We start from the raw sequence: 27,846 nt of genomic DNA, 5'->3' as shown, positions 1-27,846 counted from the left end.
GAGCACCCCCCCCCCTCTCTGTCTGCTGTTTTCTAGCACCTGATATATAATTATCTCCAGGAATGATTGAGCAACTGTCACTGTTTGCCTGCATGTGTGAGAAAGGCATTGAATGGGAGCAGTATTTGGAAGGCATGCTGTTCCTTGTAGTGCTAATGGGAGATACTGGGGGTGTCTCCCGGATAAAGTTAGCTCTCTGTCTGGATGCATTTTAGTATGAGCCTTCGTGAGGCCTTACTGTAAACAAATCACATAGCCCTATGTGGGCACTGCCTTATGTAGTGTTAGGACTGCTGATATCGGAAAACCCTTGACGCGGCTCAGCAGCTAAACATGTCTTTGCAAACGTATGCAACCAATTTCTCTGAAATTCAATTACAAGATAGGTTCAGGTATGGTTACAGGTAATTTTAGTGTGCTGGGGGGATACCAGGGGGGAGAAAGCACCCCCCTCTCTGTCTGCTGTTTGTTTGTGACCCCTCCCCTTTTCTAGCAATTGATATATAATTATCTCCAGGAATAATTGAGCAACTACCATTGTTTGTTTACACTGATGACAGGGCGACTGCTGATCCCAGTGCTGATGACAGGGGGACTGCTGATCCCAGTGCTGATGACAGGGGGACTGCTGATCCCAGTGCTGATGACAGGGGCACTGCTGATCCTGGTACTGATGACAGGGGGCTACTGATCCCAGTGCTGATGACAGGGGGACTGCTGATCCTGGTACTGATTACAGGAGGACTGCTGATCCCCGTGCTGATGACAGGAGGACTGCTGATCCCAGTGCTAATGACAGGGGGACTGCTGATCCTGGTACTGATGACAGGGGGCTGCTGATCCCAGTGCTGATGACAGGGGGACTGCTGATCCTGGTACTAATGACAGGAGGACTGCTGATCCCAGTGCTGATGACAGGGCGATTGCTGATCCCAGTGCTGATGACAGGAGGACTGCTGATCCCAGTGCTGATGACAGGGCGACTGCTGATCCCAGTGCTGATGACAGGGGGACTGCTGATCCTGGTACTGATGACAGGGGGACTGCTGATCCCAGTGCTGATGACAGGGGGACTGCTGATCCTGGTACTGATGACAGGGTTGCTGCTGATCCCAGTGCTGATGACAGGAGGACTGCTGATCCCAGTGCTGATGACAGGAGGACTGCTGATCCCAGTGCTGATGACAGGGGGACTGCTGATCCCAGTGCTGATGACGGGGGACTGCTGATCCTGGTACTGATGACAGGGGGACTGCTGATCCCAGTGCTGATGACAGGGGGACTGCTGATCCTGGTACTGATGACAGGGGGACTGCTGATCCCAGTGCTGATGACAGGGTTGCTGCTGATCCTGGTACTGATGACAGGGGTACTGCTGATCCTGGTGCTGATGATAGGAGGATTGCTGATCCCAGTGCTAATGACAGGGGTACTGCTGATCCCCGTGCTGATGACAGGAGGACTGCTGATCCCAGTGCTAATGACAGGGGGACTGCTGATCCTGGTACTGATGACAGGGGGCTGCTGATCCCAGTGCTGATGACAGGGGGGCTGCTGATCCTGGTACTGATGACAGGGGGGCTGCTGATCCCAGTGCTGATGACAGGAGGACTGCTGATCCCAGTGCTGATGACAGGAGGACTGCTGATCCTGGTACTGATGACAGGGGGTTTCTGATCCCAGTGTTGATGACAGGAGGACTGCTGATCCCAGTGCTGATGACAGGGGTACTGCTGATCCCAGTGCTGATGACAGGAGGACTGCTGATCCCAGTGCTGATGACAGGGGTACTGCTGATCCCAGTGCTGATGACAGGTGGACTGCTGATCCCAGTGCTGATGACAGGGGGACTGCTGATCCCAGTGCTGATGACAGGACGACTGCTGATCCCAGTGCTGATGACAGGGGTACTGCTGATCCCAGCGCTGATGACAGGAGGACTGCTGATCCCAGTGCTGATGACAGGAGGTCTGCTGATCCCAGTGCTGATGACAGGAGGACTGCTGATCCCAGTGCTGATGACAGGGGGACTGCTGATCCCAGTGCTGATGACAGGGGGACTGCTGATCCTGGTACTGATGACAGGGGGACTGCTGATCCCAGTGCTGATGACAGGGGGGCTGCTGATCCTGGTACTGATGACAGGGGGGCTGCTGATCCCAGTGCTGATGACAGGAGGACTGCTGATCCCAGTGCTGATGACAGGAGGACTGCTGATCCTGGTACTGATGACAGGGGGCTTCTGATCCCAGTGTTGATGACAGGAGGACTGCTGATCCCAGTGCTGATGACAGGGGTACTGCTGATCCCAGTGCTGATGACAGGAGGACTGCTGATCCCAGTGCTGATGACAGGGGTACTGCTGATCCCAGTGCTGATGACAGGTGGACTGCTGATCCCAGTGATGATGACAGGGGGACTGCTGATCCCAGTGCTGATGACAGGAGGACTGCTGATCCCAGTGCTGATGACAGGAGGACTGCTGATCCCTGCGCTGATGACAGGAGGACTGCTGATCCCAGCGCTGATGACAGGAGGACTGCTGATCCCAGCGCTGATGACAGGAGGACTGCTGATCCCAGTGCTGATGACAGGAGGACTGCTGATCCCTGCGCTGATGACAGGAGGACTGCTGATCCCAGCGCTGATGACAGGAGGACTGCTGATCCCAGTGCTGATGACAGGAGGACTGCTGATCCTGGTACTGATGACAGGGGGCTTCTGATCCCAGTGTTGATGACAGGAGGACTGCTGATCCCAGTGCTGATGACAGGGGTACTGCTGATCCCAGTGCTGATGACAGGAGGACTGCTGATCCCAGTGCTGATGACAGGGGTACTGCTGATCCCAGTGCTGATGACAGGTGGACTGCTGATCCCAGTGCTGATGACAGGGGTACTGCTGATCCCAGTGCTGATGACAGGTGGACTGCTGATCCCAGTGATGATGACAGGGGGACTGCTGATCCTGGTACTGATGACAGGGGGCTTCTGATCCCAGTGCTGATGACAGGGGTACTGCTGATCCCAACGCTGATGACATGAGGACTGCTGATCCCAGTGCTGATGACAGGAGGACTGCTGATCCCAGTGCTGATGACAGGAGGACTGCTGATCCCAGTGCTGATGACAGGGGGACTGCTGATCCTGGTACTGATGACAGGGGGACTGCTGATCCCAGTGCTGATGACAGGGGGACTGCTGATCAGGGACATGCCGTCAGGGGAGGCAGTGCCTCCCCTGTCATTACTCCCCTGTCATTAATGCTAATATAATACAAGGAAGATATTTATGACACATATTCTGTGTCATAAGTATCTTCGTTATATTATTGTATTCATTTTAAGACATGAAAAGAGTTTAGGAGGCACTGATAACAGTGCCGCCCATTGTGAATTGGAATAAAATGGGGGGGGGGGGGCAAGCACTGGGCTGTAAAAGCTAATTGAAAAAAGAGGAGAAAGCGGCACTAGTATAAGTGCCTCATTGATAGGATCCGCTGGTCAAATCACCCATAAGCTGCGGCATAAGTGCGCACCTCCCTCTCCTCTACGTCCTCCATTACGCCGGCAGGATCCACCTGCATCTGCAGAGACTACCGCCTCCCCCTCCTGTGTCGGTCTGTCCCCCGGCACGGTAACCTCCTCCTATGTCACCCCGGCGGGATGTGAGGCGGCCGCTTCCTCCTCACCCACAGCTGCATTTCCAATGCCCTTCTCCCCCTCCCCCCCCCCCCCCCCGTGTCGCTCTGTCCCCGCGCCGGCCCGATGCAGCTCTGTCTCTCATTGTTACCGAAGTCTCATAATTTTAAGAAATAGAACATCCAACAACTTCCCTCCCTATGCGCTGAGGCCTCCTCTTACATTAGCAAGGCCCCACTGCTATAGAAAAGTATGCATTCTATAGCAGTGGGGCCTTGCTAATATAAGAGGAGGCCTGAGCGCATAGGGAGGGAAATCTTTTAAAGAGCAAGTTGTGTGCCGCCTCTCTCTCTCTCTCTCTCCTCTACAGGTACCCTTACTGGATTCTACTGGACAAGTGGACGTGATTCTCGGCGTGGGATGTAGGTAAGTATGTGTGAGTGCGTAAGTGTGTTTTAATACATTTTTACTTTCAAGGTATGTGTGTTGTGTTTTTATTTGGGTATTTTTTGTTGTTGTAGAACTACAGGTACCAGCGGGCCCGTTATTTCCCCGCATTCTGGTACTTGTGGTTCTCCAAGTACCAGCAAGTGGTAGAGGCTTACTGTGCACAACAGAAAACAATATCCTTTTTTTTTAACACACTTATGGCTATCAGCCCGGCACCCAGGGGTGCTGGGGACAGCCTCAGGCTTTACCCCTGGCCCTTGGGTGCCTGGAGGGGGGGACCTCTTGATCTAAGGGGTCACCACTCCTCCAGGGAACCCCGGCCAGGGGGTGACTAGTTGGGGGGTTAATGCCACGGCCGCAGGGACCAATATAAAAGTGTCCCCCGGCTGTGGCATTATCTCCCCGGCTAGTGGAGCCCGGTGCTGGTTTTGAAAATACAGAGGACCCCTACATCTTTTGTCCCCCAGATTTTTAGAACCAGGACCGGAGTAAGAGCCCGGTGCTGGTTGTCTAAATACGGGCAACCCCTGTCCAATTTCTTTTCCCAGTATTTAAACAACCAGGACCGGCTCAAAGAGACCTAAGCTGGTTATACTTAGGAGGGGGGACCCTACGCATTTATTTTTTTTACTTTTAACCCATTCACACCCTTTTCCACAGATAAGCATGCACGGATCTCACTGATCCGTGCATCACTATCACAACACGCCAGCAAAAAGCAGGTCTATTTGAAAAGCTCCATTTTTTTTACGAATTCTATGCTTTCCCGGCATGTCTGTTGTCGGCAGTGATTGAGAATACAAATTCTTAGTAAATTACTGCGTTCTATTAAGTAACAGGCGTGTTTGACCGATGGTCTATTGATTCGAATTTGTGTGGTCGGCAGTGTATCTCAATACGAATAGCCCCAACACTGCCGAGATTTGAGTTTAGTAAATTCCCGAGTTCACACTTAGAAAAAAAAAGCCAACTCGAATGAAATCGGGACCTTAGTAAATATACCCCAGTGAGTCCAGTCTGACCAGAGGGGGAGATGGGCCACAATCCCCCGCTTCTCCCCACTTCTCTCACTCTCTCCTGACCCCGGATTCCTGTTCAGGCTGCTCTTGTCACAGGCGATCCCCGCAGTTCTAGACTCAGGTCCATGTAAGTAAATACCAATATAATTGTCATTCACTGTCTGTTCCCATCACCCTTTACTGCTCTCTTTTACACTCTCATTCGCTGCTACTGCTGTTACCCTATCCCTGGCATCACCCTCTCCCTGTCACCCACTACAGCCACCCTTTCCCAAGCGTCACCCACTACTGTCATCCTCACCCTGGCGTCACCCTCTCCATGGCATCACCCTCTGCTGCCACCCTCTTCCTGGCATCACCCACTGCTGTCACCCCCTCCCTGGCGTCACCCTCTCCCTGGCATCATCCACTGCTGTCACCCTCTCTCTGGCGTCACCCTCCCCATCACCCTCTTCCTGTTGTCACCCCCCTCCCTGGCGTCACCCTCTCTCTGGCATCACCCACTGCTGCCACCCTCTCCCTGGAATCACCCACTGCTGTCACCCTCTCCCTTGCATCACCCTCCCCGTCACCTTCTCCCTGGCATCACCCACTGCTGTCACCCTCTCCCTGGCAATCCTCTCCCTGGCGTCATGCTCTTCCTGGCGGACGCTTTTCCTGTCACCCTCTTCCTGGCGTCACCCACTGCTGTCACCCTCTCTCTGGCGTCACCCTCTCCCTGTCACCCACTGCTGGCTATTTTGTTGTCCAGGACTTCCATTAACTTAATAGCGCCGCATCCAAGTTAATGGAAGCCCTGGACAACAAAATTGCATTCATGTCCTCCTCCCACTCCCTTCTCAGTCCCAAACACTCATTTTTATTTTTTTTCTATGAAAATGTACAATATATCACAAGTATAATGAGCAGGCAGTAGCGTGCATTGGCGGCGGTAAGGGTCATCGGCAGGATTCGGCGGACATTATGGCTGCAGTGCCTCACCAGCCACTGACCTCACCACTCGCCACTGCTGCTGATCCCAGTGCTGATGACAGGAGGACTGCTGATCCCAGTGCTGATGACAGGAGGACTGCTGATCCCAGCGCTGATGACAGGAGGACTGCTGATCCCAGTGCTGATGACAGGAGGACTGCTGATCCCTGCGCTGATGACAGGAGGACTGCTGATCCCAGCGCTGATGACAGGAGGACTGCTGATCCCAGTGCTGATGACAGGAGGACTGCTGATCCCAGTGCTGATGACAGGAGGACTGCTGATCCCAGCGCTGATGACAGGAGGACTGCTGATCCCAGTGCTGATGACAGGGGGACTGCTGATCCCAGCGCTGATGACAGGGGGACTGCTGATCCCAGCCAGTGTCAGCCTTCTTATCGGTCAGTTCAGGATGGGGGAGTTGTTCGGGGGGTGGGGGGGAGTTTCAACTTTCCCTCTACACTAAAATGATTAGTTGGGTAAAACCAGGAGCGGTTCTAGGCACAGGCAAGCAGGGTGGGCACCCGGGGCGGCTGCACTCACCCTGCAGGTGCCCGCCGTCCACCCACATCCCGGTCACCAGCTGCAGCAGGCGCCATGGGCTGTGTGGGCACCCGCTGCAGCCGGTGCCATTGTCAGATGCTAGAGGTCATAATTGACCTCTAGCATCTGTGCGGCGCTATGGGAGAGCCAGAGAGAGGAGCGGGCGGCCAGAGACAGAGCAGCAGCGGCAGCAGCAGTCGGGAAGCAGGAGTGGGGCTGGTGAGTATTGTGAGGGGGTTTTTTTTTGTAAGCGGTGCTACTAGGGGGCACAACTACTGGGGGCACAGCTACTGGGGGCGCAAATATAGGGGGCAAAGCTACAGGGGGCACAACTACTGGGGGCACATCTACTGGGGGGGCAAATCTACTGAGGGCACAGCTACAGGGGGCACAACTGCTGGGGTCATAACTACCGAGGGCATAACTGTGACCATGCCCCTTTCCTATGAAGCCACGCCCCTATTTTTGGACAAGGGCCTTCGGCGCACACTATCTCTGTTTTACCTGTTGGGGGGGGCGCCAAAGGAAACTTTCGCCCTGGGCGACACAAGGTCTAGAACCAGCCCTGGGAGAAACCAAACATGTCTGACTTTCCCAACTAGTTGGAACAATGCTTTTTTTTGGCGTTTGGGAGCATACAAGTGATTATCTTTTGCTCCCACACCCTACCCGATTATCATTCCAACTAGTCAACTAGTTGGTTGATTGAAACAATATCATCCTTATATATGGCCAGCTTTAGGTGGCTGATTGGTTGGTACTTTATCCATTTTATCACTCTCCAGGTCTTAGTACATCTGCCCCTAAGGCTTCACCAGAGGTTCTGCACAGAGTCACTTCCATTAAATGCTTTATGCAATAAAGGAGCAATGAACAAATTTTTTTTGTGTGTGTGTGTTAGTTGATTAATAATTTAATATAGTTAATATTTTAGACCTTTAAATCCTTTTGTTTTGTAATTTTATAAGTCATTCTATACATTCAACATTAGAAAAGGAAAGAACATTTTTTTCTAACAATTTGAATAAAACCAGCAATTTTTCTTTAATCAACATTTTTATTTATCTTTATTAAAGACATTTTCATCAATCATAGAATTGCCATTGCATTTAAGAGAGGCCAGTGAAGTCATGATTTCCATTGGAAGCCAGTCACCATTATGTATTGCCCATTAAGTGACTGTTGGTCACATCCCGCTACTGATTGTGCTTTGTGACATATTAGATTATCTAGAACTTTCTACGCAATCATAAAATGTGGGAAGTTTTCAAAAAGGCTTCTTTTTAATGAACTGACTTCTGAATGCAGCCTATGAATTCACTGGGAAATAACTATATTGTTGGGGCATGAGGTATCAGTGATGTTAATAGGTACAAGCAAACGATGGGCCCAGTATAGCTTTAATCCACAAAATGGCCATCTCCAATGGCAATGGCCACACTGTAACATTAGGCTAACTAGCTACTGACTACATGCCCTCCTCCTTGTGCTTTTTACCTAACATTTTTCTGTGGAGGCGGAGCAGGATATGACATCATAACCAAGCACCATACACCCAACCTATTACAAAAATGAAGGCGCTGCAACTGGCAGGGGGAAGACGATGAAAGTTAAAGACACTAAATGAGTGACATTAGGTTTTTCAACCAGTGTTTTAAGTGCTCCCTGGCACCCTATGCATCTGCCTATGTATATGAAGGCTTAATGTAACTGCTTAAGGACATTATGGATCTATGTTATTGTGGCTCTCAATTCTTACAGAAGCAAAGTGATGTTTAACACAGTCTAGATGGGTGTGGATCGTTGTGTCAACCTAAATTCGGTGGACAATCACTAGATAGACCCCATCTGGTCGAAATTCCCATGGTCAACAGGGTCAATTGGTCTACAGGTAAAAGGTATACACCTAAACAGATCGACAGGTACAAAAAACAGGTACAAAAGGTTGACACAGTGAAAAGGTCAACATGAAAATGGTCAACACAAAAATGGTCAATACAGGGCTTTTGGGTTTTTTAGGGTGCCATTTTGTATGTTGAACCATGTAAAAGCCAAATGAGTGGAAACGTGTACCCTCATGGTCTCGCTTCACTAGCCATGCTTTGGCCAATTCCCAGTTGTAGTCCACATGGATAGCAAAGCATGAAAAAGTTGATATAATTTATAACTGGCCAGAACAGCCCCTGTCCAACACATCCATCTCTGCAAAAGGCACCACAGACAGCACCGTAATGCATGGATGACTGCACACGTCTATCCCCTTGCTCGCATATATGTGCCTGAGACAGAGATCGCCAGAGAGGAGGGTCACACTGCCAGGAAGAACATAGGAGCTCCACTTGGCACTGTGCTTCTGCCGTTCTGCTGCCTGCTCCCAGTCGGAGGTGAGTGCCTGAATGCTGCCTCCTGTGTACTTTCTGTGGCAAGTGCCTGCTGCTGGGGATTATGCAGCTGCTGGCTGAGAGGAGGGGGCTATCCGCTGCACATTGCCATAGACAGAAAACTATACACAAGTCCCATCTCACCCTCCCTGCCAATGGGCGCATGCTTAGGGACAGTTCTATGGCCATGCACCTTCCCCATGAAGCCACACCCTATATATTGCACTAAGGGGTGCCAAAATATATATTGGCTTACTAAAAAAAATTAGGCTCGGGCCAGCCTTGTATCCGGATACTGTTTAGATTTATATCTGAATGAATAGTATTCCTATAATGATTGACATCAAGGTGCTGGTAAAATGCTTCTACTGGCAGATGCTCAAACATACAAACAACTAGGAAATGGGTTTGGAGTGAAGCAAACAACAAAAGAAAGACAAACAACAGAATTATACATTTTAGAGATGCCAGAGAAGACATCATTATAAAGTACACGTGTCATCTGCACACAATGGGCCATCAAATCCCATCAAAACTCTGACAGATACTCCTAGAATGCTGCGAATGTGTTTATTTTCCAAGTTTTCTGCTGAACAATATCAGTGCAGACACCAGGCCCTGCAAACATGGCGTAGTAGTGACTGAGTATGTGTTGGTCCATAAATGTCACTCAATGGAGATGGCCATTTTGTCGACTTAATGAATATTCATTGAGTATGTAAGCTATCAATGTATTATGCTCTTTTTAGGCTTTTTATATGAATGCTTTCTAAAAAGAGCACATTTGGAAAGAAAAAAAGTAGATTGTAAACATGACATGAGGAGGATTGTCATTCTTCCAAGGTCCACCTAGACTTTATGGTTTGTAATCTCCATGGATGCACTGCCATTTTTCTGTGGCACAGTCCTGAATCTCAGTAAGGAGCGGGGTAGCAAGCATAGAACTGAGGTGGGCTCTGAGCCAAGAGTGGCCTTTTTGGGGCGGATCAGGCTGGAGATTTTCAGGTAGGCAGGGTAGTTGAGATTTCCATGGGGCCTGGGCACTGTGCAGGTGTGACCAGATTCGGGAAGTGTAGCCAAACCCCCCCCCCCCCTCCCCTTCTCAGTGATCCTGCAGGAAGGGAGGTGTCTATATTGCCCGCATTCTGCATGTGTAAATACTGGGCGATGTGCACTGGCTTGGCAGGAAAATGCCCCTGGCCAGTTTCTAAAAATGTAGACTCATTTACATAAATGGCTGTCTGATGTTGGCATGAGGTGATCTTTAATACTAAATAGTTGGAAATGCAAATTTATGATTTCATTTAGTCACTTTGTGCTAACATCATGACCAATGTACCTCCTTCTAAAGATTAAAACATCTATTTCTGTCATGCACTAAACTGCACAGGTTTAATAAAATGGAGTGTAGTACTTTGATTAGACTATAGGTGGTGGTATTGCTTTGGAAGTTTGGAAATATTTATTTGCACACTGTTTAACTTCTTCTGCAAATTTCCAATGAAATTTAGCATTTTTGCAGCAGTATTTGATCCTAGGTAATCCCAGTCCTACCTCAACCCTACTATATGACAAAATCAATTGACCAACCTTGTCTAATCTTTATCCAGAGATTATTAATATCACAAATTTACAATTATAGTGTGAAATGGCTTTCCGCTGACAAGCAAAGTGAAAATGGGACTCTAAAAGGGGGCAATTCAATTTTGAGAGAACTTGCAGCGTGCACATCACTTGGAATTACAGCAGCTCAACAGAGCATATTTTTTCCTGCGCACTTCTATGGGATATGAGAAAAATCTGCCATGTTAATGGTTACGAGTTGCCATCACATACAATTAGAACGCCAGAAGCTCGTATTACTCGATTGCCCCCAAAGACTGTATCATTGTAAGGGTTGTGGCACGAAATTTATCTGCAAATTTGCTCATCTGTATCTTGGCAAATAAACCTTATTTTTATTAACAGCAATTTAGAACAATGAAACCTGCAGGCACTAATGAGTTACTACCCACTAAACAGAATACGATGGGCATCATACCAGCAAATGTGATCAAATCGATGCAAATTTCACATTAAATAAATTGCAAAGTTCAATTCTATTTAATTTAACACATCTTACAAAATTAGAGATTGATGATACTTAAATAACACTTTGCAATATTTCAACCTTAACATAATAGATTTAGTGTTCTATACAGTGATTCAGGGTTTGCTGTCTGTGTTGAACAATAATGTGTATATAAAACGACCAATGGATTTACTTAATATTACATCCCATAATAGATCTGTACTAACGACCTGGTGACAAGATAGTCACAGATGTTTACCTGAGTTCTCAAAATCTCTTTGAATGGAGAGTCTAATTATAAGACATTCAGGATTTTAATTGTGCCTCATGACCAAGCACCTACAATTGCTGGCAAATGGGAGAGACTAAAGTAAAGCCAATTCTACAATTTGTTGCTAGTACAAAATAATGATGATTATGGTGAAGAAGTTAAAAACAAATCTTCATGGCAAAGTGTACAGAAGTTGGAGAGCACAGTGGACATCATGAAAAAAAAAATATCAACTAAAGAACCTGAAAGACTTCCAAACAGTCTTCTTTTGTTTGCGTTTTTGCCACTTTAACAAAAATTTTCTTTTTGGTAAGTATGATTTTTGTTTTGTTTGGTAAGGATGAAATGTCAAGGTGCAACCAAAAACTCTGCACCAGGCACACATATGTTCGTGCATTCCACATTAAATACGGTCAAATTTATAAACAGTTCTTTGCTATGAAACAACACATAATTTCTTTAAATGCTAGTAGTTCCTTTAAATTCTCTAGTAGCAGAAGTCTTTTGGCCTATGGAGAACTTGAGACATCTGTGTGAGTAACATTTGTTAGGTCCAGTTTCTGCAATGTACAACGGCCAAATCATCGGTTAAGCCCAATGTTCAAGTGACGTTAGGAGGTGATGGGGGTGAGTGGTCAGCAGGTTTTAAGCGAGGACCATATTATTCCAGGAGTCATGTTTGGAACTGGCTTGTGGGGATGTGTTGATTGAAGAGTGATGGGTCTGAGGAGACATCTTTAGACCTACCATTGAATGTATAGATGATCCATGACTGGTGATAGTAGATAATGGTGAGGCCTGAAACAGCAATGAGTATTGAAAACATTAGTAAGATATAGGAATAGTAGTTTGGTCATTTAAAAAAAATTTGAGAAATTGAAATTAAAAAAGTTCAAATGGGACAAAAAACACTTAAAGTCATCACATCTTCGAGGGATATGTATCAGCCCTTCTAAAGAGGATGCTTCTGAGGAAGTTGTGGTTTTATACCACAGCAAAATGCGTTAAGCTATCATATTTGGACTCCTTGGGACCTGTGTCACCAGCTATCCAAACCTGCTTTACTTGTGGATGTCAACTTTACAGGCTGTGAAGATATCTTGCTAAAAAGTGACTGTACGGACCAATATTCTTCAATAAGCTGGTACTATCCACCCCTCCTGCTGGCTATCTATCCATACCTACATTAATCCTAGACCATACCTATCTATCTGTACCTACATTAATTGATAGCTAGAAGCTGGCTGCTTGTTCTGCACAACTTTTCCACTTGCCCCCTTTTGAAGATTTGATACATCCCGCCCTAAAAATTATATTCATAGCCACTATAAGTTAAGCTGGTCAAATAAATACAGATCTTGGTCCATTAGGGAAAAATTGCAGCACATATGGCTAATCAAGTGACAATTCATATCCAAACTAGATTTGACTTTACAGTAAATACCCAACAGGCCAATGATGACCATATGGCACCATAGGCTGAAAGTCCCATGGATCCATAGCTCACCAGGACCCATCGGTCCATACAATTAGCATTACAAGGCTGTCCAATGTAAAAAGAGTTCTTTGTGATGACAACAGATGATACATTACTCTTCGTGCTAGTAGTCTCTTCTACAGTGTCAGAAGAGAGGTGTCGATTATAAAGCAAAGAGTCTGAGGGACCTGCTATAGACCTACCATTGAATGTATAGACGATCCATGACTTGTGATAGTAGATAAAGGGGAGGCCTGAAATAGAGGAATGCCAAATGCTATATAAACAACTGAGAACAATGCAAACAAATGCTAGATTATTCATAAATGAATAAATTCAAATGGAAAAAAGAATACATAATCATATAATTGAGGAGTCTCAGTGCCTTCATTATGATCGTACTCAGTGGCCCTGTTTTTTGGAAACAAAAAGTCCTTGTATCATCATTGCTGTATATTTTACAACTTACTGTTCCTTCAGGGAGGCTTCATTCCCTGTGCCAAGATGGACGCCAACCTAAGCACTGTGCATATGCGGCGCCATCTTGTCACTGTTTTACAGCACCACGGTGGGAGACAGGAGTCTGCTACATCCTCAGGCCTGTACACACATATATTTTCTAAACAAAGAACCAGTCTTCTCCTAGCCACAATAACCTAAGCTTCTCATACATATGTATACTGAGAAGCGTCTGGGGGTAGCGCTTCACACCTACCATTGAATGTATAGATGATCCATGACTTGTGATAGTAGATAATGGGGAGGCCTGAAATAGAGGAATAACAATAATTCTGTAAACAACTGCAAAAAATACAATTAGGAGCTAGACCAGTTTCCCAAACTCCGTCTTTGCAGTCCAGGTTTTAAGGATATCCATGCTGAAGTCCAGATGGCTAAATCAAATTGACTGAGGTGCTCAAGCATGTATATCCTTAAAACCTGGAATGTAATGGTGGAGATTGGACACCTCTGTGTTATATCAGTTATTGGTTGCCATAGGCAACATCTCATCTTCTAAAAACCTGCACTTCAGTAAACAGACCCCTTAGACTCTCAAATGAGTAACAATATTCCTTTTTAAAGCTGCATAATCACAGAGGTTGGTAACAGAGCACTATAGCTCAGTGGTGTGCCCTAAGGTTAGTCTCACAGCCCTGGCTAAAAATTGAGGCTGCCAGGGCTCTGTTTTGGAGAAGATTGTGAACAGTAGCATCAATGAGAAGCCCCAACTATGGACACCATGGTTTATGGTTGGTCTTCCAAACGGGTGTGGTTCAATAGATCTACAGTAAAAAGACAGACAATCAATAGGCCAGCTCCAAAGGGTCAACATGTAAAAGGTTGACAGAGTCCAAAGGTCGACATGTCGACAGGGTCAAAATGTTAACATGAAAATGGTTGACACAAGGTTTTGTGTGTTTTTTTTGGTGTCAGTTTGTTTTTTTCACCAAATCTGCACCAAATTAGTGGAAACGTGTACCCTCATGGGCTCACTTCACTCGCCCCGCTTTGGACAAGGTGCCTGGCTCTGCTACCACTGCGCTCGTAGTCCACGTGGATGGTAAATTTTGAAGAAGTTGAGACATTTTTGAAAAAAACTTGTGTCTACCATATGTGTCGACTGTTGTCATGTGAACCTTTAGAACCTGTCGACCTTAAGCACGGTCTACATTTTACCTGTCAACCATAGTCTTTTTACTGTAGATCTATCAACCGGATACCCTTCCAGTCTTACCCCTCTCCTCTGCCGACATTTTAAATTGAAGAACAAAAAAAGTTCAGTTTTAAAAACACCTTCCTTTTGGTTTTTGCTCTAGAAGTACTGATGGCACATTGTTACTTATACAGATAGTTTTTATTGTGATACCATCACCAGATGTCACATGTCTGTCTGTATATTCCTGAAGACTCGCAATGCGGCATCTGTTCATCTGCCCTGTGTTTCTGGTACCTGAGACAGGGAAGAATGTCCATACGGAGGGGATAGGCCTGGTTCAATCTTTATGGGACGTATTTCCTCTGATGTGGAGCAGTTGTTGGAGCTAGTGGAAGGAGTGAGGCTGTCATTGCCATTTGGGCCTGGGGAGAGAGAGCATCAGAGCTACATTTAGCAACAAACACACACAACAATACCTGCACTGTGCTTTATACTGGGTGTCCCTGTTTAAACGCATGACTCTTCAATGAATCACATTTGTACAGATGGAGCCCTGCTCATCTATCTCTTTACTAGGATTTACTGATCCAGGGCAGTCGGACTGTATTGATTTCTCTGCGTTGTATTGCAGCTGAGAACAAAAGATGAAAGGCTTATGCTAATAAGCCTTGGTGCACCTAGGTACAGCAGAGAAGGCTAGATAAGTGAGGCTCCATCTGTATGAATAATTGGCGAGCGCTAGACTATGGGAATATCCAATTAAGTGCGCAATTTTTGCAGTAAAAATTACCATGACTCTTGTGACAATTTTTTATATAACGCGGGTATGTGCGCACCCAATTGACACGTTATTCTATAGAAAAGAGGTGATTTTGGCGTCATTTGCGGCCACTTTAAATGTAAAAAACAGTGATTAAAAAGCTTTTTTTTTTCTTTAACTACTTTGGAGTGTTTAAGAAAATGAAAACGATTTTGGGGGTAATTTGAGGCCTTCTTTTTACACAATAATGACATGTAATTATTGGCCCAATTAAGCTAATTAAAAATGTCCAATTGCCTAATTAGTCATTACTGGAGGTACTTGTGGTTCTCAAGCAAAGTTTCAATATTTTCACCTTAAAATCAGGAACCGCACCTGCTCTGAGGCTGCGGGGGGAAAAGCCACAGCAATTCCTATAGAAAAATTACCACGGGTGAAATGAAAATGTTGCTTTTATCTGGATACGCCCTTAAGACTCATTGGGGGAATGTTTGAAAAGTCGGTTGGGTGCCTGTCTATTAGATAGGAAGAAACAGACTCCCAACTGACTTTTCAAACATTTGAATCTCCCTCAATTTGTGAAAAGACACCAAACTTTTCACGTTATATCTAGTGGAAGTCAAAGATCATTACAAAGCCTCTGTAACTGAAAGTACAGATACTGCTTGATAGAGTTAAAAGTGGCTTACTGCTGTGTGGGGTTTACTGGTCAGAGGTTCCAACCTGTAGCTTTCCTATTATTGCGGAACAGAGACTGCCATGTCAGACTGGGACTTTTAGTTCCACAAATGTTGGAGAGTCTATCCCCAGTCAGTCTCACTGTTTCCCTTTTGTGGTAATTTACATCTACTGCAGTGCTACCCAACCTCTGGATGTGATCTAGAGTTCAGAGTTCTTGAATCATTCCTACCTGTTGGTGTTTTAGACTTGCTTAGATTCTTTGGTTTACGTTTCCTTGTTTGGATGCCTTCCTTTTTCATTGCCAGGGGCCTTGGAACCCCGTGCAGCTTCATGTAAAGTCCGCAGGCATTGCATACAGGCTCTCCTTCTGCGTTCCGACGCCACAACGTCGTGGTGGTTGTATGGCAATTGGCGCAGGACAGGCCAACACGACGGGATGCAGACTGCAGGACAGAGAGTGGTTGTCAATAGGGTTTGTGTATGTATAATATATATATATATATATTGCACATGGGTTACTTGGTTATATCTTATTGATTATATCTTATTGGTTATATCTTATTGATTATAATCAGCTTTTTGCCATATTTCTTTAGCAAAGAAACTCACTTGTTACTTGTGTTACAGAAAAGAGAGCAATGTGCTAATTATTCTTTCACCACTAGATGGCAGTATAATTCTATTCATGGAACGCTGACACAGTGGTGGAAATTTAAGACAGAAGATATAGCAAATAAAATGGATGTTGATCATAGCAGCCAATCAGAAGTCAACTTTCAGTTCTTGAACTGGAAAATGTCCTTGTTTTGGTTTATATAGTTGCTGAATGTCTGTATTAAGGTTTATGGGGGTTCCAGGGCAACTAATATTTTCGGGGGCCCTACCAATAAAATATGCTGGCGATTTTCTTAAAATGTTGATGTATAAATGTTCCCAGCACCACATTATGCCACAGAGCCTCCAGTTCATATATGCCACATTGCCCCCTTGTTGGTGATGAAGCTACTGTATGAGTGGTGAGCTGCAGAGTGTGGGGGCGCTTTGTCAACTGCCCCGGCAGCCCTGTGGTTAATCCGCCTGTGTCTACAGTTATTTGTTGAACAGTGTTTGTAACTGCCTGCAAATTTATAGTTTCAAATTATATTTATAAATCAAGCTGCACAGTTATCCTACTTATATATCGCCATCCCAGGCCAATGTGATATCATTTCCATCATGACACATGCTCTCACATATATACAGTGCAATGTCACTGATACTCCAACCCCAGCCAAATCTCATCCTAACCCTCTGTTCCACGCTCTCTATGTACCCCGTCTGTGTCGCCCCTGTCTGTCTACCCCTCCCCTTAGAATGTAAGCGCTCACGAGCAGGGACCTCTTCCCTCATGTACTTATCCTTTCTCTTACTTTAATAAACTTCAACTGCACCAACTCCAGCAGTCTTCTGCCACCTGATACTTATTCCAGTGTCATCTGCTATGTTTAGTTACCCTGTACTTGTCCTATATTGTCTTCACCTGTAAGTTGCTGTTTTCCTGTTTTGATTATTTGTTTATGTACTCTGTAATTGGGCGCTGCAGAACCCTTGTGGCGACATATAAATAAAGGACAATAATAATAATACTCATATCTGCTGACATACAAATAAATTAATCTCAGGATGTCCCCAGTGCCTCCTGTTGACTGTCCCCATTGCCTCCTGTTCACTTCCTCCTGGGAAGCTCTTTTGTATTCATCTGAATCTGCTATCTCTTCGGGAGTGGGTAATGTTATTAACAAACTGACAGGGTCGCAGCTCAGGAAATAAAACTATTTATTTTAGGTATCAAATATTGTCTTGGGAAAATGCCTAATAATTAACACTTTCCCATTTTTCTTTGGGGAATTTGAAGATGCACCTAAAAACGAAAAAGAGTTGCTGAACCCTAAAGAACGACCATGCAACAGACACAACCTTCTTGGTCTGATCTCACAGTTGAAATCTTTTGGCCCAGATTTATCAAGCTGTGGAGAGTGATAAATTCCACGTGGATAAGGTACCAACCAACCAGCTCCTAACTGCCATGTTACATGCTGTGTTTGAAAAATGACAGTTAGGAGCTGATTGGCTGATACTTTATCACTGTGCAATTGATCACTCCCAAAAGCTTGATAAATCTGGTCCTTCATGTCTTGTATTCCATAGGATTCAATCGTATGAAGTTTTAGGTGCACCATATGCCTCAGTCCATGTGGTGGAAAGCACCATAGGACAAGATAGGGTAAGTCTTGAAATTGGCCCATTGCAGAAGGAAGGCTCATGTTTGTAAGTAAAGCAAAAAAAAGAAAACAACTGGGCAGAACCATGTGGCACTACAGGTGGGGCAGATTTGGGTGGGGCATGTTGAAACTGAAATGTAAATTGCAGTATTCAAATAAAGCTGTCTAACATTTGTAGGTATATATGCAAAAACAGCCAATATTTACCCTGCACAGAAACAATCCAAATATATTTGCTCCCTTTGCATGGCAACATGGGGCCTACTTCAGACCTGATCACAGCAGCAAAATAGTTCTCTAATGGGCAAAACCATGTGCAGTGCTGGGAAGGGGGGGGGGATATAACATGTTCAGAGAGAGTTAGATTTGGGTGGGGTGTGTTTATACTAAATTGCAGTGTAAAAATAAAACAGCCAGTATTTATCCTGCACAGAAACAATCTAGCCCACCCAAATCTAACTCTCTCTGCACATGTTACATCTGCCCCCCTGCAGTGCACATGGTTTTGTCCATTAGATAACAATTTTGTTGCTGCGATCAGGCCAACTAGGTCCATGGTTTGTTCCAGATACAAAGTTACTTGCGTTTTTTATTTAGCTTTACTTACAGACATGAATCAGGCTCAATATCAGTTGTTGCTAAAAACTTTCCAAGTGGGTATAATTTAATATCAAAGTATACAGATGCACTAAAACCACTGCAACTACTCCACATGTAGCGCTTTTCAATCTAATTACTGGAGGTTTTTGTGTTTTGCAAGTAAATAATCCCCACTGTGTTCAGTTTTACATTGAAAGGCGCACAAAGTCATCTGAAACTCAATGAAGATCTTACCAGCCTCCGCTGGGGCTTGATCAGTGGACGGTTGATTCCATTCATCTTGTGGTACAGCCCGCAGGCATTGCACAGGTAATGGCCTGTACCATCCCTCCTCCACAGAGGGGTGGACATTGCTCCGCAGTTGACGCATTCTCGCCCTTCAGAGAAATCATCAAAAAATTCTGAAAGTCAGAGAAAGAGAGAGATTTATATCCCATTGTACTGGATCTCTTTTCACCTTCTTAACATTCAAAGCATATATAGAATTTTTCTGCATTATAAGGAAATCTAGTAACATAAACTCTTTTACAGATGCAGAAAGGCTTTCATCGCATTCTGTCACAGTGTCTGCTGCTAACACGGGTAAACGGCCCATTTGGAGTAGGAATGGCCATCGGCCATTGATGATTCAAAGTCATTGAGGATCTGTGGCCAATGTTGGATACTTTAGCCATCGATGGGGGAGAACCAAATGGTTTCCTGCCACCAATGGTAAAGACTGTCAAGACTCTTTTTATTTTTTACCTCTACATTATGTTGGGACAAGGAGCATAGATTCGCCCCTGTGAACCCACCCCCAGTCATCGATTGGCCGGCTGCCCACTCCATAATAAAAAAGGGATGCTCATAGGTGGGTGAAACTATTGATGGCTCCCTAGCAGATAATTAGCCATCAATTGTACTATCGATGGTGACCAACAATGGATAAGCCACCGATGGCCATCCATTATTTGGAGACCCACCATTGTTTTATATCCAGACCTTTTATTATAAGTGTGCGCTAAACATTCCTATTGTCACCTCTATCTGCTCCACACACCTTGCAGGTACAGTAGGAGCACTTTACTTTCGCATCACACATTTATTTAATATGGAGGAACTAGAATAGGAAAAGGAAAAAAGACCTTTAGGTCCACTTATTGCTGCCTATAAAAAAAACTTACTCTCCCGGAATGTTGGACGGCTATTCCAGACATCTGGTAGGATAGGCAAGTCTCCAGGAGACCACCCATGCCATCCACTTCCTGAGTGCAGTGGGCAGTCCAGGGTGCTTGGTGACCCATTTTGCATTATCTGGGTTATCATGGTCCCGCTCCCACTTTACAATGCCAGTAATCACAGGATTATATACTAGTGTGGATGGCCCAATTAGGTGATCACTGTGCCATGTGCACCATCCACTAGTTGGCATTATACCACCATTGCATACTTGCCTACTTTTTCTGTCTCCTCTCCGGGAGAAGCCCACAGAGGAGATCTTTCTGGCCACTTCAGGGGGCAGGGCCAGGCTCTCACATCAATAGGCCCCGCCCTTAAAAACAGTGCCAGGGAATTCCAGGTATTACCTCCCCATCCTGCCCGTTTCACTAGGAAGTGGGTGGGGATGTGGGAGATCTGTCTACTCTTGCAGGGGTGCTGGGGACTATTCAAACAATCGGGAGTCTCCCACAACTTCCGGGAGAAGGGGTATGTATGCCCCATTAGCGAGAGCAACCAAAAAGTATCCAGATATGAAACAATCTCTGTGCCACACAAAGACATGCCTTTAGCAAAAAATTCTCCCCCCCCCCCCCCCCCGCCTTATACCCCTTTTCCACTAGCTCACAAAACACGGGTAAATACACGGGGCGCGCATTTACCCGTGTTTTTTGCTAGTGGAAAAGGGTCCCCCCGCAAAAACCTGGATCAAGTGACCCGTGAATCCTACCCGGGTAGCTACCTGGGTAGGACACGGAATGATCCGGGTAGGGTTGTGGTGTAAACGGAAGCCGTGTCGATGCGACGCAGCTCCCGTTTACACTGTATGGAAGGGCGGCGCTGGGAGATCATGTGATCTCCCAGCGCCGCCCCTGCCGCGTCACTAGCAGCGTCACCAACCCGGCAATATGCCGGGTTGGTGAGCGCAGTGGGGAAGTGGGCTGAGCACGGGCCACAGCCGGGTAGCACCCGTGTCAGGCTCCCGGCTGCGACCCGTGCTCAGTAGTGGAAAAGGGATATTACTTTCCTGCGTAGAACAAATAAAGTATGTTCCAGCTCTCTTCACATCTAAAATTAAATATTGCCGAAAGTGTACAATAGCCCGAGCTTATTATCACATTAAATTACTTCATAAAAAGCGCTGATTATCTTAACTCAGGGGGTTACTGTCCTTGAATATTTCAGCCCACATGGAATAGGAAAGTGAATAACAGTTCTTTTTTTTCTTTAAATAGCCTTGTGGCAGCTGTTTCAGACTGCCGCTGACTGGTTTGGGCCTCTCCGCTGGATACAGCCCTTACAACTCGCTATTTAATAAAGGCCAATGTTTAAACGGATCGCTCTCCTGTATTTTGACACTTACGGCAAAATGCTGTAAATCACTTTACTATATGCATTTATTGTACCTCCAGAACTTGCAATGTATAAATATTTAGAACACGGCTCTATTAAATCTTGCAGCAAATGAAATCTGCTACTCACCGGCTGCATATCAGTAATAACAAAACCATATACGGCTTAATGACTAATAGATGTATGGTCGGAGAATTTAAAGGAAAACGATCACACACAAATACAGGACTTGTAAATGTGTTGTGTAAGATTGTGCACGTTTGGGAACATGCGGTAAGATTTTGGCTATTAAGATATCCTACACTATTTCCCTTGAAATTCCCTGAGCTCCTGAATGAACAAATAGTGCATACACACAGATATAGCGTAAGATTTAGCACAATAGATTTAGCATAACATATAGCATAAGATATGGCTTCTCACTTTATTGTGATGACACAAATCAGATACAATATAGGGGGTCATTCCGAGTTGATTGCTAGCTGCCGTTGTGCGCATCGCAGCGATCAGGCTATAAATTGGCATTTCTGCGCATGCGTAGGCACCGCAATGCGCACGCACGATGTACGGGTACAAAGTCTTTTGTGGTTTTGCACAGGTTCTAGCGACGTTTTCATTCACACTGGCGGCCGCAAGAAGATTGACAGGAAAGGGGCGTTTCTGGGTGTCAACTGACCGTTTTCAGGGAGTGCTTAGAAAAACTCAGGCGTGCCAGGGAAAATGCAGGCGTGGCTGGGCGAACGCTGGGGGTGATGTCAAAAGCGTCCCTCCAACGTTAGAATCAACGCACACGAAGAGTAACTACAGAGCTGGTCTTGTTTTGCACAAAATGTTTTTGCAGGCGCTCTGCTGCACAGGAGGTCACACTTCTGCAAAGCGAAAATACACTCCCAGTGGGTGGCGACAATGCGTTTGCACGGCTGCTAAAAACTGCTAGCGAGCGATCATCTCGGAATGACCCCCTAAGTACGTTACATACACACGGTACAATGGGGGGTAATTCAGAGTTGATCGCAGCAGCAAATTTGTTAGCAGTTGGGCAAAACCATGGGCCTAATTCAGACCTGATTGCTCGCTAGCTATTTTTTGCAGCGCTGCGATTAGATAGTCACCTACAGGGGAGTGTATTTTCGCTTTGCAAGTGTGCGATCGCATGTGCAGCCGAGCGGTACAAAAAAAGTTTTGTGCAGTTTCTGAGCTGCCCAGAACTTAATCAGCCGCTGCGATCACTTCAGCCTGTCCGGGACCAGAATTGACGTCAGACACCCGCCCCGCAAACGCTTGGACACGCCTGCGTTCTTCCAAACACTCCCAGAAAACGGTCAGTTTCCACCCACAAACGCCCTCTTCCTGTCAATCTCCTTGCGATCGCCCGTGCGAATGGATTCTTTGTTAAAACCATCGCTCAGCAACGATCCACTTTGTACCTGTGCGATGCGCCTGCGCATTGCGGTGCATACGCATGCGCAGTTCTGACCTGATCGCAGTGCAGTGAAAAAAACTAGCGTGCGATCAGGTCAGAATGACCCCCCATGTGCACTGCAGGGGGGTCAGATGTAACATGTGCAGAGAGAGTTAGATTTGGGTGGGTTATTTTGTTTCTGTGCAGGGTAAATACTGGCTGCTTTATTTGTACAGGGGGCAAACCGCTGCATCCCAGGTTGCAGAGGCTGCATGTGATGTCATGCAGCCATAGAGGCCCGCTCACCCCCCCCCCCCCCCCAACGGCCCAGACACGCCTCCATTGTCCGGACTGCGTCCCGCCAACAGCGTTCTAACGCCATTGGCTCGCCCCCTCCCGCCCCGCGACTGCCTCTGCCTGTCAACAGGCAGAGGTGATTGCACCAGTGAGATGCTTTTGCATCTCACTGGCTGCACATGCACAGTGCACCAGCTGCACGTGCGCACTGCGCATAGTAATTCAGATTGCGATCGCTGCCACTGCAGCAATGCAGTCTTAATTACCCTCCAATATCGCATACTAGTGCAAACACATGACGCGATATAGTGCACTATATTGCACTCTAGCCAGATAGTGTGTGATATAGTGCAAAAAAAATCACACCGTGTGCACCCAGCCTTAGATAATAGATCTGAGAGTACCTCTAAAGTGTGGCTATTAAATCTCTATTTCTGTCGCTGACAAATATATAATTTAGTTGTAGAAATTGCAGAACTTGAATGATAGTTGTCTGGGGATTGGGAGTCAGTGTTTTCTATATATCAATCTTTAGTGACCTTGCACTAAAAAAAGTGTAGCTGCCACCAACACAGCGGAAACAGACAAGTTCTGGGTGGAACCAAAACAGAGCCTATGGGCTGGATTCTCGCTGGTGCACAGTAGCGTCTATTGGCGGCCGCCCATCTGCAAATTCCTTCACTTAAGGCGCACAATTACTACGTAGGAGAGAATGCAGACAGGAAGTGATGCCATCATTTCTAGTGAACTGATTGGCTGAATACTCATGAATATGACCACACAATGGACACTGTTCCCTTTATTTAGGGGTGACCTTTGACCATAGATGGTTAGCAACCATCGATGTCTGGACACCAATAGTCAAAGGTTTTGCTACTGATTCTGGTGTTTCCCCACCATCGAATTTTTGTGTCCCACACCGCACACCTTGTGCCCATTTACTATGCTCACCAGTCCGGATTCCCCATCAGCGCGGCAGAAATCACCAGAGTAGACTCTGGCATAACTGTGTCATGAGACGCGGGACCCCTCCTCTCCTAAAACACCCTTGGTCCCGTTCCCTTTTCTGATTGGCCCACTGCAGTCACTTGTCCCACGATTGGGATGCCCGCTGTTAGTTGGAACCAATAATGGTTTTGCATCCATGGTTCATTATCATCAATGTAAAATACTGATGTCAACGTAGACCATCGATGGAGTACCGGCCATCCCTAACTCTATTTATCCACGTGGCTGCATCCTGTTCCTGGGATGCAGTTAAAATGCCGGCTGTCGGGATCCCGGCGTTCAGAATACCGACGCCGAAACCCCAACAGCCCACAATGCCGGCAGCCGGAATCCACCACACCCATAGCCACCGAGCCTGCAACATGGTGAGCGCAGCAAGCCCGCAAAGGGACTCTTAGCGCTAGCCCCGCTGCCGGCATGCCGCCGTCGGGGACAAAGTATGTAACTCCTATATCCTGTGTTTTCAAGAAATAAGGGGGACATTTACTAAGCAGTGATAAGAGTAGAGAAGTGAGCCAGTGGAGAAGTTGCCCATGGCAACCAATCAGCACTGAAGTAGCATCAATAATTTGCTTACTATAAAATTATACAGAGCTGCTGATTGGTTGATGGGACCACTTCTCCACTGGTTCACGTCTCCGCTCTTATCACTGCTTAGTAAATGTCCCCCTAAGTTTGAAAAAATAAACTTCTTATGGCCATTTATTTCTACAACCAAAACAATCACCCTCCTAAGGGTACCTTAAAGGAGAATATTATTTGAATAGCGTGTTAGCATACACACACACACACACACACACACACACACACACACACAGTCACTAGCCTGACACGGAGTGGGCGGTAGCATTTTCTATGACTACGCTAATGTTTTCTTTGTTAATACGACTGGGGATTGAACTCTCTGCATAAGCCCTGTGTGAGTATCTTTATGGCCTTCAATTACTTAACTTAGCTTTAAATCCTGCCATTATGGGCTTTTTTGACACGTTCCTCTCTCCCATTCCCTCACCTCCTCCTCCCATTCTTATACAAGCAGCAGACAGGACAGGAAACTCTTCTATATACTACAAATTGCCTGGACATCTCCCCTGGGATTCCAAACAATGGGGAAGAGGGGGTCTCTCCTGGCTTGTACCAGACCGCAAGTGCAATAACTTCCTTTATAAAAGGATCTGAACACTCAGACAGACAAATGACATCATCAGTCACAGACCTCATAGCTCTGTGGGACAAGCAGGCAGTTCCTTACACTATATGATTATAGGAATTATAGGAAGGGGTGCCGTAGCTTTTGCAGGTAACAACAATAATGGTTCTGGTATGAATGGTCGACCATGTTAAGGTCGACGTTCATTAGGTCGACCACTATTGGTCGACATAGACATGGTCTAAATGTACTAATAGTCGACACATGAAAATAGTCGACATGGGACAGGTCGACACGTGAAAACGTCGACATGGGTTTTTTTTTAAAACTGTTTTTGGTGTAATTTTTTCCATAACATGACCAGGAATCTCAATTGGTGTGCCGCGTCCCCTTGCATGCCTCGCTCCACTCCCGCTGCGCTTGGCACATGTTACCGTTCCAAAACGCAGTCCACATGGATGGTAAAGTATGAAAAAGTAAAAAATCTAAAAAAGCCACGTCAACCTTTTCATGTGTCGACCTGTCCTGTGTTGACCATTTTCATGTGTCGACCATAAGTCCATGTCAATGTTGACCAATAATGGTCGACCTAATGACTGTTGACCTTAACATGGTCGACCATCCAAACGGATACCAACAATAATATGTTAACTGGGCTAAATCATCCAGTAAGGAGTAATTAAATATATATATTTTTCTGGGCCTGTTTTATGTAACAGGCCCGTTCATATTATCATATTCAGCCAAGAGTTTGCGAGAACCAACGCCATCTTGAGTTGGTAATGAGCCGGTGGTGATTTATCTGCCAAGTGCGTTTACCATAATGCCCACTAATAAGAATCAATCACTGGCAGATTACTGTCCATCACTGCAGTCACTTGTGGACCACACATTGTGATATTGAGCCGGTTGCCAATATCCCTGCCCATATTACCTTAGCACAGAGGCCAGTGTGCAGCAGGGCACAACCGCCAGCTTCTGGCAGGAAAAGTGTATGTCTCCTGCAGCCAGAGATAATGTTGGCTTTTCACCAGTATGCGCCTTATTCATGACATAGAATGAAGCACATGTTACACAAACTCCTTGACATTGCCCCCGCATGCCCTCTGTGAAAGGGTTTTCCATTAAGGCCCCATGACGAGTGCTTTGTTTACATTAGCAAAGAAAAGTTATATCAACACATCACCACAACTAAGTGATCCCATCGATGGAGGCGCGCACGCCCCTTACGAGCACAGAGAGGGGCTCTTCCATTACTTACACTTCCGAAAGCCATTTGTTAGATGTATAACATTCTAGTATGGCATCTGCGGGATCTGCTCCCCTTTTATCTCAGTGCAAATATTTGGTGTTTATACACAGTGATTGCCCCTCTTGTTTGCTGCGGCTTTACACAGACGGCATATTTCTGCCCCTGTACACGCAAATTAATAGGGCAATTTTCTAAACATCTACTGGAAGCAAGAAACAAGTGCTATAATTATGTGCAATATTCCCTGATATCAACAAATGTACATCTAAATGCAGAGCTTGATTTCAGACACATAAGTGTTTAAAAGTCAATATATGGTATATTTCTGCAAAAGCCAATAATGCCTTTTGGTTATGCCAATCAGTCTGTCTGCCTGTATGTACTCGGTAACTGGGGCAAAGGAAAACGGTGGCGATGCCATCAGTAAACAATACAATTTTATGTTCTACTATCTAAACTGCATAGCAAAAACTACAAAGAGACTAATTCATAGTTGCTTTGTACTTGTCCCATCTGGGAGAGTCCCTGGAGCGGGTGAAGGTGGCCACTGTAGGGGGCGGGGCAAGTTGAATTGAATTGTAACAGCATCACGCAGAGGGCCACAATGACGTGATTCATTGAGAATCATTTCTTCATGCGTACATCCCGCCCATTATACTAGGAAGAGGGTGGGATCTGGGAGCTTGCCCTGCTCTCCTAGGAGTCTCTGGGGACCTTAAAATTCTGGAGTCCACTCATTGTTCTTAGAGAATAGACAAGTATGGTTTGATTGGTAACTATGGGAAACACCCTCTTTTGCCTTGACAACAGTTTTTGTACCTGTCCTCATGGCCACTGAGATATCAACCAGGCCCAGTTACTGGGGGGTGAGGCATGAGCACTGGGGTTGGGGGCGTGGCTACACCATGTCCTGATGCACATTCCTATGATGAACGCATTGTGCGGGTTGGTTACACCACCCCTATACTCCTTGGCTCCTACTAGGGCTTTGTCCTACGTAGTGAGCAATGGGTTATGCTCCATTTGTGGGTTCTTTCCATTGTGTGACATTGTTACACAAAGCAAAAAATGGCATAAAGTCTATGTTGCAAAAGAGATCTCCCGCTTATAAAAAGTATATTCTATACTTTTATCAAAATGACATTTAGAACATACTTGGCGATAAACCATTAGTCATTTACTGCACTTAGTAACATTGTGCTACAGGGAGGAGATAACGTACAGCTAATAAAACAATAGATTAATAAAAATCTATATAATGTCAGGTGACACATCCATTTTTTAGACAAGAAAACAAGTCCATTTCAGTGACAAGAAAGGCGGTCCACCTTAGCAACAAGAATTGAGTTCCATCCCAGCGACAAGAAAGGAGGCCCATGCTAGTGAAAAGAAAGAAGGCTCATC

General features: G+C 45.8%; 1 protein-coding gene across 3 annotated transcripts in view; it reads right to left on the bottom strand.

Annotated features, from left to right (window-relative positions):
• Nucleotides 1–7,661: 7,661 nt before the first annotated feature.
• Nucleotides 7,662–27,846, bottom strand: part of GATA4 (GATA binding protein 4) — a 155,579-nt gene continuing 135,394 nt past the window's right edge. For all 3 annotated transcript variants that reach the window (XM_063915100.1, XM_063915101.1, XM_063915099.1), the window contains exons 3-8: nt 19,018–19,184; nt 16,152–16,365; nt 14,776–14,903; nt 13,540–13,590; nt 13,028–13,078; nt 7,662–12,145 (exon numbers count right to left, since the gene is read on the bottom strand). In XM_063915100.1, the coding sequence (XP_063771170.1) occupies nt 11,993–12,145; nt 13,028–13,078; nt 13,540–13,590; nt 14,776–14,903; nt 16,152–16,365; nt 19,018–19,184 (764 nt within the window). In that variant the 3' untranslated portion in view covers nt 7,662–11,992. The remainder of the gene's footprint in view (nt 12,146–13,027; nt 13,079–13,539; nt 13,591–14,775; nt 14,904–16,151; nt 16,366–19,017; nt 19,185–27,846) is intronic.

The sequence above is a fragment of the Pseudophryne corroboree genome, chromosome 4 (genome assembly GCF_028390025.1).
Source record: "Pseudophryne corroboree isolate aPseCor3 chromosome 4, aPseCor3.hap2, whole genome shotgun sequence".
Lineage (NCBI taxonomy): Eukaryota > Metazoa > Chordata > Amphibia > Anura > Myobatrachidae > Pseudophryne > Pseudophryne corroboree.
This window is presented reverse-complemented; position numbering and strand designations above follow the sequence as displayed.